Raw genomic sequence first — 14,870 nt, forward strand, 5'->3', positions numbered from 1 at the left:
GGACTTGGAGTTGTATGGGATATTTCAAGGCCACTGTAATGCTGTTAGCGTTTTAGAAAGAATTATTTATTTTTAAACTAAAAAGAAGTTTATGTGGAAAAGAGAATAGAGGGCTCTGAGCGGCATGGCCTTTTGTAATGGATGCTTTTTTGCTGGACTGTGAAATGTAGTGAGCTGTGATGCACACGAGATCAGACTAGACCATCTAATAAACACTATGAAATCTAGTAGTGGTAACAGTACTGATTCGTGATAACAGTGGTGATGGTGCGTTTTGGTTTCCTACAGCCCGCAATGTAGAAATAATCAAACACCTGCAAGACGTGGAAACTGAAGAAGAGAGTTCTGCTGTGTTCTCGTGCGAGCTGTCCCACGATGATGAGGACGTGGAATGGTTCTTGAATGGCACCCTCCTTTATACTAACAATTTCAATGACATCAAGAACGTTGGCAATTGCTACACACTAACGATGAAACAAGTCAAGCCTGAGGATGCTGGCACCGTGACAATGAAGTCAGACAAGGTGTCAGAGAGTGCGCGTCTGAAGGTGATAGGTGGGTCATGATCACACTCCTGAATGTAAATAGGAGAAGAAAGGGAAGATATGGCAAATAATGCAGCAGCAATCCTGCTCTTAAGCTTCACCTCTCTCAGGATAAGTAATGAGTTCAGTTACTTTCTCCTAGTGTAGGAGTCTACTGTAGCTGACGATTTTTTCTAAAGAAAATTGTCTTGGTATCCTTCCAAAATTTTCCATAGTTCATCATCATCCTTTTACTTTTTATATGGACAGTTTCAAGGGCAATTTCCGTTGCTTGTGGCTCTCTTCAATAGTATATTGTCTCTATAGTGTTATTACTAAAGATTCTGACTGCAAGGAGCTGAACTTCAGTGTACCTCTAAGGGTAGGGCATACCTTTCAATGTATTTGTTCTGAGTTACACTGATTTGACAATAAGAACACACTTTGCTACTGTCCTTAATATATCTTAGAGCTTCATCACACAGCTGAGCAACTGTGCTTTAGCGCATTCTCGTGCATCAGCTGAGCCACGGTAAGTCGTGTGAATTATTTTAGGGGTGCTAAAAACTTTAGGTAAAACTCTCTTATCAACATTTCAGTGAATGCATTTTCTTTTGCCATACACCTGTACGTGCATGCTCAAGTAATACAACTCAGGCAACTCATAGTGATTTGTTATACTAAATTATCTCCATCCTGTGCCTGCACAGTTCTGAAATGCAAACATCGATAGGAAATGCTCCGAGCAATTCTTTCTGTAAGTCAGAGAGACTGACACCCTCTATACCCCCTCATAAAATTAGAGAGATGATTGTCCTTTCATTTTGCCTCCTGAGCATGAGAAATTTGCTTTTCCCGGAGAGTGAGAGGAATTTAACTCTTTCACCCTATCCACTCACAGAGTCTGAAGGAATTGCTCTTCCTGCTTTCTCTTATATCTGGTCAAAATTTTTGCCTGTATTCACAAAGAGCAAATGTCTTCTGGTAAAAATGTATTTTAAATTATATAAAGGGAAACAAAGCAAAGAGACAAGAGGCAAAATGTTCAAGAGAGAGCATATAGTGTATCCTTTTATTGCTGTTGCCCACTGTGGTGAATTCTGCTTCAAGAAGTGGCAGCACCAGCTCTCCAGCTTTGGAAGAGCTGCATCCCAGTTACTACTTCTTATACGTTTTTCTTACAACCACCTGAACCCTTTTCAGTTTTAGACTGCTATGAGGAGAGAGGACATCCCTAATGAACCTCCTCTGATTCTGTGACATAATGCATAAAGGTACTTCCTTCAACCTAGTCCGTCTCGTTGTGTGTCTGTGCCTCAGAAGTATAAAGCTATCCCTTTGACCTTCACTAGGGCTCTATATGCTTGCTCCAGGCCCTGTTCCCTGCGACTGTATCTCCCATGGGATGCCAAGACCCTGTACCTGAGAGATGCTCCAACATAGAGAAAAAGGAGTCCTCATAGTCTTGTAGCTGCACAGTCATACAGCACTACACCACATTACAGCACTACACCACAATTACAGTGCTGAATATCACTTCCCCTCCATGGCCATGCAGGAGGTGTCTCCTGATCCCTGTATTCTCCCATTAATGAATTCTACTTTCTCCCAAACTCATTTAAATCATGAGGTATGAGAGGTTCTGTATTGCTTTCATCAGCTTAGGTAAAGAGTTTACTTAAGCCCTCTTTAAACACCTGGTAGCAACTGAAAACATTTCAACTCAAATACCTGGTTGTTCTCTGTTTTGTCCCTGTTAACCTTCAGAGAAGCCTGCTGTCTTCATGAAGTCATTGGACGATGTTTTTGGCGAGGAGCGAGGTGTGATTAAACTGGAATGTGAGGTCTCCAAAGAGAAGGTCAAACCCGTTTGGAAAAAGGATAATGTGGAGCTCACTTCTGGCAGCAAATATGAGCAGATTCAGTCTGGGAAGACCCTCTGCCTCCTTATCCGTGACCTCGAAAAGACAGATGCAGGTTTATACACTTGTGATATTGGCACTGATGTTGCCAAGTCAAAGGTCAGTGTTCAGGGTAAGTACTGTAGACAGTGGTGGCCAGTCAAGGGGCCCTGGAAATATGTATGGGCTTGGTCACTTTGTCTCACACCTATTCCTCCATGAACCTCAAGGGAGCTCCACTGTAAACCAGTGTTGCCAAAATTTATTACACAACCCAGTGATGTCTGAACTCATTATTCTTCTTTTGTAAGTGTGCCTGGTATTTCAATGAAAACCACTTGGACATGTCAAGAACATACAGGCTATGTTTCTTTCCTGAACATCTCTAAAATGAAGAAATCCTCCCAAGAAGAGCTACTAATAATTTCTTAAGATAAATGAACCTTGTGTTTCGTGTGGTTCAGATATTCATTCAGTCTGTTGTGGGAGCATAAAAGTTATAACATTGTCTGTTAAAGAACCCAATAATTCATCCTATCCTTTAATCCTTATGACTGCCTGTTGGAAGGAGGAGTATTCAAGGCTTTCAAACTCCTGTTGACAATGGGACGAATTTTGAATTTCAGTCCGTTTTGAACACCAGGAGGGATTGGACGATGAGAAAATAAACACAAATATCCTGTTTTTCAGATCAGTCCAGACAAAAGCCTTTGTTTCACTCAGCATCCCGAAGGCTTCCTGTATCTGATAGCCTTACCTCTCTCTAGCTTGTTGAATCTTGACTCTGCTCGCTGGGGCAGGCTGTTCTCCAGGCATTCCAGAGCAAAGCCAGGAGATTCACACGGTCCTTTTCCTATAGCCTTGTGGTGACTCTGAGGGGAAAATATCGGAATAATTCTTCTCCATGTCAAATGCGTCAGTAGGGAATGCAGTAGTCCTGCAAATCCTGTAGATAAGCAAGCCAGATGAGCTAAAAATGATAGCACTACTACTCAATTCAATCTTTAAAGCCTTTTCTCATCATGGTCATTGTATTAACCTACTTTTTGCCTTCCAGAACTCAACATTGGCATAACCAAACGACTGAAGAATACTGAAATCCAGGAGGGAGAAGATTGCACTTTTGAGTGTATTTTGTCCCATGAAAGCATTGATGACTTCCACTGGACACTGAATGGGAGCATAGTGGAAAGTGGTGGGCAATTTGAAGTATTTAACATGGGTCGGAAATATACACTCAATATCAAAAATGTGACTGTTGCTGATGCTGGAGAAGTCATTTTCACTGCCCGTGGTCTAACCTCCAAGGCCTCTCTGGTTGTGAAAGGTAATGAGATCAAACTGATTTCTGGGGTTTGAGTGTTTTCTTTTCATAACATATCTCAATACAGCATGAGGGTAAACTCCTCATGTGATATAATTAAATAGCAACCTTCCCTGGGAGCTTGGAGGCACTGACAATTTCCCTGAAAAACAAGTGAAAAGCTTGTGAAAGCAATTTTTATAGAAATTTGAAGAGTTGCAGAAGGTACTGGTTAGTTTTGGAAGTGTACTTCTCTCTACCTCTAACTCCATTAATAATAGGCCAAGAATGATCTAAAGAATGATCTATTCAAATAACTGTAAGTGCAAATATCCTTTAAGTCTAAGCTGAAGGGATGATCATCATATCCAACTGTACACTCAGCTGCCACCTAGAATACGTGCACCTGAAATAGTCACCCAGTGCTCCCTGTGGAGACATTAGAAAGAAGAAATGGGTAGCTCTCAGACATGCTTCCTCTGCCACAGTTGGACACATTTAGGACAAAATGAATTGTTCCCTGAACACCATTGCCTGTACTGGGTAGATCCCTGCTGGCTATAAAGGGGACCCTGGAATGAGTGTCTCCATTGCTTATCTCCATAGTGTAGATGCCTATGTTTGGTGAGGTAAATCCCACCCTAAAAGCACCCTTCGGTAAAGACAAAATGACAGCCTCTGAAGTAGATGACACCCAGACAAGTCTGCAGTTCCTATGAAGAATCGTTACTGTTCACTCAGAGTCCATAACTGCAATTAATATGCACTAAATAAGAACACATCTTTTTCCCTCTGTTTCCGTCATAATGTGAATCATTCATTGAGCAATGTGAAAATTTATTGTATATTTTAATTGAGAAAACAACAGAAATCCATATATTGATCATGATCATAGATTTGTATTCAGGACACTTTTCTCCTCCAGAAAAACCTGCAGAGTTTACAAAACAACTGGAGGATAAAACATCAGCAGCAGGGGAGGACGTCAGCCTGAGCTGCGAATTGTCAAAACCTAATGCAAGCATTCGATGGTACAAGGATGGCAAAGCAATCCGGAAAAGCCAGAAATATGACTTGCAGCAAGAGGGAACACAAGCCATTCTGATCGTCCGTGACTCCACAGTCAAAGACAGCGGGGAGTACCGCTGTGAGACCGAGGTCTCAAAAACTAAAGCTAGGATCACGGTGCAAGGTCAGCTGAAGGACACACAGGGGCTGGAAAGTATAAAAGTTGGGGTAAAAATCTGGTGCCTGTGGGAGATGTTCTTCTCTCCTGTTTTCCTAAATAAGATCAATTTTGGTTTTCAAAGGTTTCTATGGATTAAAAGCCTTTTAAAAATTCTGAAAAAAAGAACTTCTAGGTGCCAACAAATCTTTCGCATTACTTGAGGAGCTAATCGAAAATGTCAGTTTGAATTAGTTTTTTTTTGAATATGGGTGATGAACGTTATATGCAGTCTGCCAGATGAGATCTCACAAGCACCTGTACAGTAGCATTAAACTTTCCAGGTATCATCTGAAGATGTTTTACCTGGTATATCTTGTGGTAGGAAGCAGCCTTGGTGATCTGAGATCCTTTCCATCTCTGTTTTCTGTGATTCTATTGGTAGGGGCAGAGGAGGTTCAAGATCACTCTGTTTATGCTACGGATTATTGGGTAACAAATTCTCTCTCTCCATTTTTTTTCCCCTCCTGCAGAAAAACCCAATTACTTTGTCGAGGAACTTTCAGATATGAAAGTCAATGAAAGTGGAGTTGCAGTTTTTGTGTGCCAGAGTGAGAAAGCTGCATCCTCTGTGATCTGGAGGAAAGGCATAGCAGAACTCAGGGCAAGCAAGAAATATGAGATCACACAGAAAGGCAAACTCCTGCAGCTGACCATAAATAACTTGGAGAAAAACGACAGTGACACTTACACCTGCGACATTGGTGATGCCCAGTCCAGAGCGAAGCTAGTCGTGCAAGGTATTTATGAGAGGAATATGACTATGCATCCTGTTTCTCCATCAGGAAACGTTACCTTGGTAGAACTCGTACATTTATGACAGATGTCTGAAACTCCAGCAGTCTTGTCTCATCAGCAGCTCTGTGCATGACCTGTGTTGGCATGCGGAGGGCAAAACACCCTGAAAGGGAAGGTATTGAACAAACTAGCACAGTGCTTCTGTGTGGTTGCATGTCCAGATGGCTAAGTGTTGCAACCTATGCATGGGCAGATCTATTTCTGAGCGTATGGCTGCTGATTCCTGGCTATATCTCACTCATGGTATATATACTGCATAGGACGTATGGGAAAAACGTAGCAGCACTGGGAACTGGACGTGCAGAGCAGTCTGTTGATTTGAAGTATTTACACCTGGAATACTTTAGGACTGATTTAAAAAACAAAATGCTGATATGAGGAGGCGCTGGTGTTTCTTTGTGGATATATGATTCACGGTACCTGCTACTAAAGGAGGGAAAAATTATTTTGCCTCTCGGCTTGTCTCCGTGTCCCTTGATGCCTCTTTCCAGTACCGGCCTCTAAGAGAGGGTGGGTAAATGAGTGGTCCAGTGCTTGTTGTATGTTATTAGCGTCCCTCTGTGCTTTAGAGGTGAATTGCACCCTCCGACTGAAAAGTACGACCCAAGCAGGTTTTGTTTGATGTTGCAGGCAGCAAATGAACTGAGGAAGGGATGAGGTGGCCAATGCATATAGCAGGGCAGTACGTAAGGGGAATAGATGAAGCTGGGTTGTTAGTGCTTCTCACAGTCTACTCATTGCAGTCCTAATTGGGAGAAACTCTTGAGATGAAATAGATGAAGCAATGAAGACACTAGGAAGAACAATTTGAGAATAGGCCCATGGAGCTGCGGTGGCAGTGTCATATGAAGTTATTAAAGACTTGGGGGTTAAGCCTGAGTCCTCCACCTCTAATCATTTGCCACTGCAGCTTTGAGAAGCAATGAGATGCACTTAATCCCCATTGTTGCCTCGGGATTTGAGCACTCTGAATTTGGTTTGAGGTTTCTAACACTTTTTTGAGTAAAAAAAGATCAAGATCAAGATTATTTACCTGTAAGATGTAACACGTAAAATAAACATGGGTCATGAAGAACATGGCAGCTTCATATTTGCAATTCAGTAAAAATTTCCTCTGCTGGTTTTGTATCTAGCATTAGGTATATCTTTGTATACAATGATAACCTTGTATATGTGTGTGCGTGTCTATCCACACTTATATACATACATACATACATACGTACATGTATATATATATACACACAAACGCATGCGTGCAGTTTTCCAGGCCTGTTGTTTTGTATTTCCTTTTACTAAAGTGGCACCCAGACACACTCTGTTTTCCACTGTTTATGACTGGGCTGAGCTCAAAGACGTTGGGAGTTGAGTGGTCATATCCCATAGAAAGTTAGTTATATTGGCTCCAGAAAAATACAATAAGCAGAGGTAGTTATCATAGGATCATCTGCTCACTGTTGTCTAGGACATAGTAGCGCTCTCAGAGCCTCACCCTGTCCCTGTTCCAGGTAGTTCCATTAGGAGAAAGGTTATAATATTGGATTTACAATGTGCTGGGTACTCGTTCTACTATATGTGTTTTAGTATTCTGAAGTTTTCTTCATCCTGTTTTGGTGTAAGTCCTGTAAATATGTATATTATCTTCCTGTGAATAACTGCTTTGTTCAATAACAAGGGAATTATATTTCAGACTTCATTATCATGATGGTTTTTCTTTTTTCTGTTGTGAAATAGTCACACAAGAAGTCTTGGAATTTTCCATACCAATTTTCGCGCTAGAAGGTGGAGATTCCAGTAATAGATGTATCTGTATTCCTTTCAGGCCAGAAAGTGCTAATAACAGAAGACCTGGAAGATGTCAATGTATTAGAAGGAGAATCTGCCATGTTCAAATGCAGAATCTCTCCCGTAGACTATAGCAAAGTGCAGTGGTTTTTGGATAAAACCCCACTCCATACCAATGAACTTAATGACATCCAGTCTCAGCCTGATGGATATCACTTGCTAACCTTGAAAAAACTCTCACTGAAGGACTCTGGGGTCATTACATTTGAAGCTGGTGATAAGAAAACATCTGCCAATTTGGTTGTTAAAGGTAATTCAAGAATAAAAACTGCAGGAAAGTTTAGAATGAGTAGAAATAACTGCTAGATAATGTAGATAGGTGAAAAAAGAAAGAAAAATGCTACAAGATAGGCTTTATCGTTCATTTTTCTGTATATGTTCAAGAATAGTGTTATGTGTATAGTAAAGCTAGAATTAGGGAACGTTTTGTAATCCTGGAGAACTGTCAGTACATTTATTGGACCTTAGATGGGAATATTATAGTATATTGATGGTTCATTGGGAGCCTCCACCAGTCTTCCTTGAGCAGAGATAGGATGGCACTATGATGATCGGTGAGAAGACTTGCACATTCATAAGCCTGTACTAGAAGACAGCAGAAGACAGCAAGAAGCTGTTCTTTCTTTTCACGATCTCAGTAGAGGTTTCTTCCTCCTTCCTCTTCCACAATAAGTGCCTGCTCTACGCTACCTCATCTTAAAGTCTGGAATCCTAAGCTGTGGTAGAGCCTGAATAGGAATCTCCATTGGGACCCTTTCACTTGCAGCTATGCTTTCCTCTCTGGGTTGGTTCTGTGCAGTTTTTTAAGGTTATACTTCATATCTGATAGCAATATGTTGTTGCTTCTTAAAAGGAGAAATTAGTACCGCTGGTCATGACAGAAGATGCTTTGTCATTTTTTTGTGTCCTCTGTGTTATGTATGAGACCACCTCAGAAAGTTTTTGCAGCTTTTTATGTCTGTGGTCTAGGTCTGTCCACCAGTCTGCAATGCAATTCAGTGTCTCCCATCCCTGACCAACTTCTGAAAGTTGTATCACCAGGAGCTTCTTCAGCAGTTGGTACAGTGATGGAACTGACCGCTGTTGTTCTCTATGTTTTCTGTCTTGCTTCATTGATCTTGCTGGGATCGCAGAGTGATATGTGGAAGCTGAAGGAGGAAATTTCCTCTTACGTCCGGGCCCTTGCAGAGTCTCTGCATTATGTTGCACCATTTCTGTTTTCCTTTCCCTGCTGAGAGCCCAGGGAAGCAAAATTCGAATAACTGAGTAACTGGCCACTGCTTAAGATTTTTCAAGGCTGAACTTTCACACTATTCCTTGCAGTGTTGAAAGCAATTACGTACTCTTTGTGTCATTAGTAGCAACAGCAGTGTTTAATGCTGTTTAATTACTGTTTACAACAGTAATAGTGGCAATGTCTTCAATACTCCAAATAGCATTTAAAAGAAAAAAAGTTTTTGATCTTAAGCCTTTTTTTTTTTTTTTTTTTTGCTGGTGTAGCATGCTGGCAATCAGGTGTGGACTGTAAAAATCTATTTAGGTTGCTTGCTAGTGCTTTTTTTTCCCTGTGTTTTTTCTATCTGAACAAAAAGGGTTGGAACAAAAAGGGTTGAAACAAAAAGGAAAAAAGTGATTTCCAAGCTCTTGCATTTCCTTAAACATTTGCAACGTTCCCTTTCAGAGCTACCCGTTCTTTTCAAGCAAGAGCTCCAAAATGAAGAAGCTAAAGAAGGAAATCAAGTCAAACTGACCTGTGAGCTCAGCAAACCTGATACGCCAGTGAAATGGATGAAAGGAGACACTGTTCTGTATGCCAGTGAGAAGTATGAGTTTAAGCAAAATGGTACTGTGGCAGAACTCATTATTCGAGACGTCACGTCAGTAGACTCTGGGGACTATACCTGCACCGCTGGGGACCTGAAGACTACTGCTCGGCTGAAAGTAAATGGTAGGCAGAGTAAACACATGGCAATACTTTCCTAAGGCATTGTGTAATCGAGCTGCTATAAAAAATCAACACTTCTTTATTGCAGCAGTGTTATCTGTAAATTCATGGTTAAATGTTAACAATAATATGTATACTTGTAAGTACGTTTATGTGTTTCTTGAATGTGGTTTCACATTATGTGTCTGGAATTTTAGATCTATAACTTCCCACTGAGCCAGAAATAAATAAGGGTAAAGGTTCGTGTTCTATACCCTACGTGCCAGAGTTCCCAAACTATTAGCTATTTTACATGGCTGTGGTTAAGATCGGAATTGAATGGCGCAGAGTCAAGTTGGAGGCCTGTGGCTAGTGGTGTCCCCCAGGGGTCAGTCCTGGGCCCAGTCTTGTTCAATATATTCATCAATGACCTGGAGGAAGGGACAGAGTGCACCCTCAGCAAGTTTGCTGATGATACTAAACTGGGGGGAGAGGCTAACACACCAGAAGACTGTGCTGCCATTCCGAGGGAGCTGGACAGGCTGGAGAGGTGGGCGGAGAGGAACCTCATGAAGTTCAACAAAGGCAAGTGCAAGGTCCTGCACCTAGGCAGGAATAATCCCATGCACCAGTACAGGCTGGGGACTGACCTGTTGGAAAGTAGCTCTGCCGAAAAGGACCTGGGAGTGCTGGTGGACAACAAGTTAAACATGAGCCAGCAGTGTGCCCTTGTGGCCAAGAAGGCCAATGGGATCCTAGGGTGCATTAGGCAGAGTGTTGCCAGCAGGTCGAGGGAGGTGATCCTGCCCCTCTACTCAGCCCTGGTGAGGCCTCACCTGGAGTACTGTGTCCAGTTCTGGGCTCCCCAGTACAAGAGAGACATGGCGCTCCTGGAGAGAGTCCAGCGGAGGGCTACCAAGATGATTAGAGGGCTGGAGCATCTCTCCTATGAAGAAAGACTGCAAGAGCTGGGCCTGTTCAGCCTGGAGAAGAGAAGATTGAGAGGGGATCTCATCAACGTGTACAAGTATCTGAAGGGGGAGTGTCAAGAGGATGAGGCCAGCCTCTTCTCCGTGGTGCCCAGCAACAGGACAAGAGGCAACGGGCAGAAACTGAACCACAGGAAGTTCCATCTGAACCTGAGAAAAAACTTCTTCCCTGTGAGGGTGACAGAGCATTGGAACAGGTTGCCCAGAGGGGTGGTGGAGTCTCCTTCGCTGGAGATATTCAAAACCCGTCTGGATGTGATCCTGGGCAATATGCTCTAGGTGACCCTGCTTGAGCAGGGAGGTTGGACTAGATGATCTCCAGAGGTCCCTTCCAACCTAAACGATTCTGTGATTCTGTGATTCTGTAATTAGAACTGGAGATCAGGAGCATGGGAGCTCAGCGTGAGGGAAAATATGGAAACATAAGATGGAAGAGTGGGCAGGAATCCACCACAGTCAAGTCCAGTCCCTGGCAAATTGCAGGTGGCCAAGTGATTGATGTTTAGACCCAAGAAGTCCCAAAAGCATCCTCTCTGAAGGCCCTCAGAAACCATCAATACTCCCCACAGCCCTTAAACAAATACAATACCTTTAGTGAAATAGAGTGCTGGCCTCAAAAAGTAGTACATGGCACAGAGGAAAGCAGGAGAGATACAGGGCACGAGTAGTGTCTCAGAGCCCTGCAGGGGCTGGGGATGTTTTAGGTGAGGATGCCCAGAGAACTGTGAAGTGGTCCCTACAAAAGATAAGAGAAACCTCCCTCATACCCCAAGGAAACCCTAATGATCTTGTAATATCTGGAGGAGAGTTTTCTTCCTGCTCCTAAACCGAACGACACGGTTAGGAGGAAACCACTCTGCTACTGCCTAGCCAAAGGAGGATCTAGGACTGCTCTGCTCTTATGAAGGAGGACTTGCTGGAAGTCTGTTGGTTTTAAGGAGTGATAGCTGTCGTGGAGTGCTTATTGTACAGCGGGAGAAGAGGGCACATACCTGATCTCTGCGTTTCTGTGTTCTAGCTCTGCCTGTCCTTTTCAAACAAACCCTTGAGAACACAGAAACGGAAGAGGGAAAGACTGTCTCTTTGCGCTGTGAACTCACAAAACCTGACACACCTGTGGTGTGGAAGAAAGGAGGAGCCGTGCTCCAGGCAAGTGCCAAATACGAAATGAAGCAGACGGGGACAGTGACAGAGCTGATGATTCATGATGCAGAGCCAGAAGATGCGGGAAGGTACACCTGTGACACTGGAGACCAGCAGACCACTGCCCAAGTCAAAATCCATGGTAAGAATAAGATACTTGCTTGTGACCATTTGTTGTTGTTTTTGCCATGGTCCTGCTAGGTCCTGCCAATAAAATATTCCTGATCTGGTAAAATGTCTTTCCTCGCTTCTGAAATAACTACTCTATTTTCTGCTCTGGACAGAGACACTTGTCTGAGCTCTAAGCCAGGAGGTAAGAATGGCTTCAGCTGTGTATTTTGTTAAAGACTACGCACTTCTTTCCTTCAATTTTTCATATGTCTATGACCAACAGTATTTGGCAACAGAGGAGTTATTACTTTGATATCAAATTATTGTGAAATAATTATTTTGTTTTTATTTCCCTCCAATTTCATGGTGTGCTAATATAAATATAACTAAAGTCCTGGAAATGCAGGTGAGTCACAGTTAATTAGCTGTACCAAGGGAATTGTTTTTGGCACTGTTTGAGTCCCAAATGGCATAAGCGATCGGTACTGCTGCTCCTTAAATAAAATGAACACTTCATCCCTCAGCCATCTGTGCGCTCATCAAAGAAGATCTTAAGAGCTCGGAAGCTTTGGAAGGGGGGACAGCCACCCTGCGCTGTGAGCTGAGCAAAGAGGCCCCTGTGGAGTGGAGGAAGGGGCACACTGTTCTCAGACCAAGTAAGAAGTACAGGATGAAACGAGAGGGCACTGTGGCTGAACTGCTGATCCGTGATCTGGACTCAAAGGATGCTGGAGACTATACATGCATAGTGGGAAACGAAAAAACCACAGCAGCCTTATCAGTGAATGGTAAAAAGTCAGAAATAACCCTTGAAACTCCGGGACATTTCTGTCCATCCTCTCCCTCCTTCTTTCTGCCTATTTCCTGCCAAAACCTACCTTTATATCCTTCCTTCTACTTTTTCACCCTTATTTTTCATGTTACCGTGTCACTGCTTTCTCCTTTCCCCATCCACTGTCAGTGTTCAGTTTGCTCTGTGTTGCATGTATGTGTGTTGTGCTGTCTTCCTAGAGACCTTTCTCGAATGAATGGTGCTGACGTGCTTGTATGTTTTATTGAATTAGTGTGGAAACATAAGATTCATTGGGATTTTCTGTTAAGGAGGGTTTAACACCCTTAATGGTGAGAATGAATTTGTCGATAGTATGTGTGATCCAAATCAAATCGGAGACTGATTCCCAAAGAACAGTTCACTTGAGGGATTTCTTTTTTCAGCCAGAGAAATGACAGGATGTGTTTGAGGATAAGAGTGGTGGAATAACGCCTGGATAGTTATATGATAAATCACAGTTCAGCCTTTTACCAGAGGTGTTGGGGTAGGACCTTGAGTTGCAATCCCTATTCATTGTGCATCTCTCAGCCCTGCCAGTTCATTTCAAAAAAGAACTGAAGAATGAGGAAGCCACAGAGAGCGGAACAGCCACTCTGCAGTGCGAGCTGAGCAAGGCAGTTGACTCGGTTGAGTGGAGAAAGGACGAGAAGGTGCTGATGCCAAATGGCAAATACAAAATGAGACGGGAAGGCCGTTTTGCTGAGCTGGTAATCCAGGATCTAGACTCGTCAGATGCTGGGAGTTATACTTGTGCGTGTGGAGACCAGAAGACAACAGCTACTTTGCGAGTGAATGGTAAACCTTCTACCCGTGTTCATCGTTCAGCCCCTTCCTGAAACCTAGTGTGTTTGACACTCATTGTTTCCTGATGGCCTCACTCATGGTCTTCTGATGACCTGTCAGTATGATTTTTAGAGAGGTTTCATGTTCTTAGCTCTGTGGCGACAAATGAGTCACCCTGTTGCAGAACATTCCCCTTTGCTTTTTTGCTCTGACACTGCACAGCTAGGTTCTATACTGTTTTCTCTCATTTCTTTTTCTTGACTGTAGGAGTTTCCCCCCGTCCCCAACACCTGCTACTATATTCATCTAGCAGTAACGCATGCTTAATTAAATGTATACACTTGCAGTCTGGTAAGTCGCGGAAAAATTCAGTTCATTTCATTCTAGCTCTGATTCCATCTCTGTTCCATCCGTTCATCCTTCAGCCTTGCCTGTCCTCTTCCAAGAAGAACTGGTGAACAAGGAAGCTACAGAGGGTGAAGCAGTCGCTTTGCACTGTAAACTCAGCAAGTCAGCCCCAGCTGAATGGAGAAAGGGGCAGCAGGTTCTCAAGCCAAGTGAGAAATACAAAATAAAACAGGAAGGCCCCTTTGCTGAGCTGATGATCCAGGATTTGAATTTGACAGACGCTGGTGATTACAGCTGCATATGTGGAGATCAACAGACTACAGCTGCGGTGATAGTAAATGGTAAAAAGAAATCCAAGACGCATGCCTCAAGTAAACCTGTGTATTCCAGACTCTCTTCCTCTTTTTCTCCTATTACACCTTTTTCCTGTGTATTTTCCAACTCCTCCCTTGCTGATCGATTCTTCCTCCCCGTTTCTCTCTCCTTTCGCCTCCTCTCTCCTTGATGTGCTGTTTGTCTTCATAGACACTACGTTTGGATGGCAAGTGGAGTACAGGTTCCCGATTCAACACCATCTCCTAGTCTAGCGTAGCTGCTTGTTTAAAAGTTTTACCATAGGAATTGTCCTAAAAGTGGAGCTGATATTTACTTTGTGTTACTTAGAATATTCCTCCTAAGGCAAATAAGTTTTTGTTAATGTGTGATAATACACACTGACTGTCTTAATGAAACTACAGCCTTTCTGGGCTCCTGCAGTTCCCACCCCTTTTTTATCAATTATTTTTTCAGTCTCCCAAAACACATCTTATCTCTGCAGAAAGCTGACAGCATGTTTTTAACTGTTTTATTTGAAGGAGATCTGTTTATAAAAGTACAGACATGCAATAAATGAGGCATTTCTGTGGAACTGCTGTTTCTCTCAAAGGAAACAGAAAGCTTTGAGCCTCACATTGGAATGTGGCCTCTGATTTCATGCCTATACTTTTTGATGCATATAATAAAGAGTGGTGACTTGATCTTGTCAACTAAGCCTGCAGATAGAGAGACATGCTTTTGAAGCAAGTTTTAAAGGGTGAGGACAGAAAATTAAAAGGCAAATTGAAATCTCTTGAAATACTAGAGATGTTGACAAAATCCTGAAGTGTAA

The 14,870-nt window shown here is 42.7% G+C and overlaps 1 protein-coding gene across 1 annotated transcript in view; it reads left to right on the forward strand.

The window, feature by feature from the left end:
• The window catches only part of OBSCN (obscurin, cytoskeletal calmodulin and titin-interacting RhoGEF), a 212,106-nt gene that overhangs the window by 75,814 nt on the left and 121,422 nt on the right, over positions 1–14,870 (forward strand). Inside the window, exons 27-37 of the mRNA XM_068934092.1 lie at positions 289–555; positions 2,292–2,558; positions 3,483–3,752; positions 4,654–4,920; positions 5,427–5,693; positions 7,571–7,843; positions 9,275–9,541; positions 11,525–11,791; positions 12,285–12,548; positions 13,121–13,387; positions 13,801–14,064. Coding sequence (XP_068790193.1) covers positions 289–555; positions 2,292–2,558; positions 3,483–3,752; positions 4,654–4,920; positions 5,427–5,693; positions 7,571–7,843; positions 9,275–9,541; positions 11,525–11,791; positions 12,285–12,548; positions 13,121–13,387; positions 13,801–14,064 — 2,940 coding nt within the window. The remainder of the gene's footprint in view (positions 1–288; positions 556–2,291; positions 2,559–3,482; positions 3,753–4,653; positions 4,921–5,426; positions 5,694–7,570; positions 7,844–9,274; positions 9,542–11,524; positions 11,792–12,284; positions 12,549–13,120; positions 13,388–13,800; positions 14,065–14,870) is intronic.

Source organism: Struthio camelus, chromosome 2, assembly GCF_040807025.1.
Source record: "Struthio camelus isolate bStrCam1 chromosome 2, bStrCam1.hap1, whole genome shotgun sequence".
Classification (NCBI taxonomy): Eukaryota; Metazoa; Chordata; class Aves; order Struthioniformes; family Struthionidae; genus Struthio; species Struthio camelus.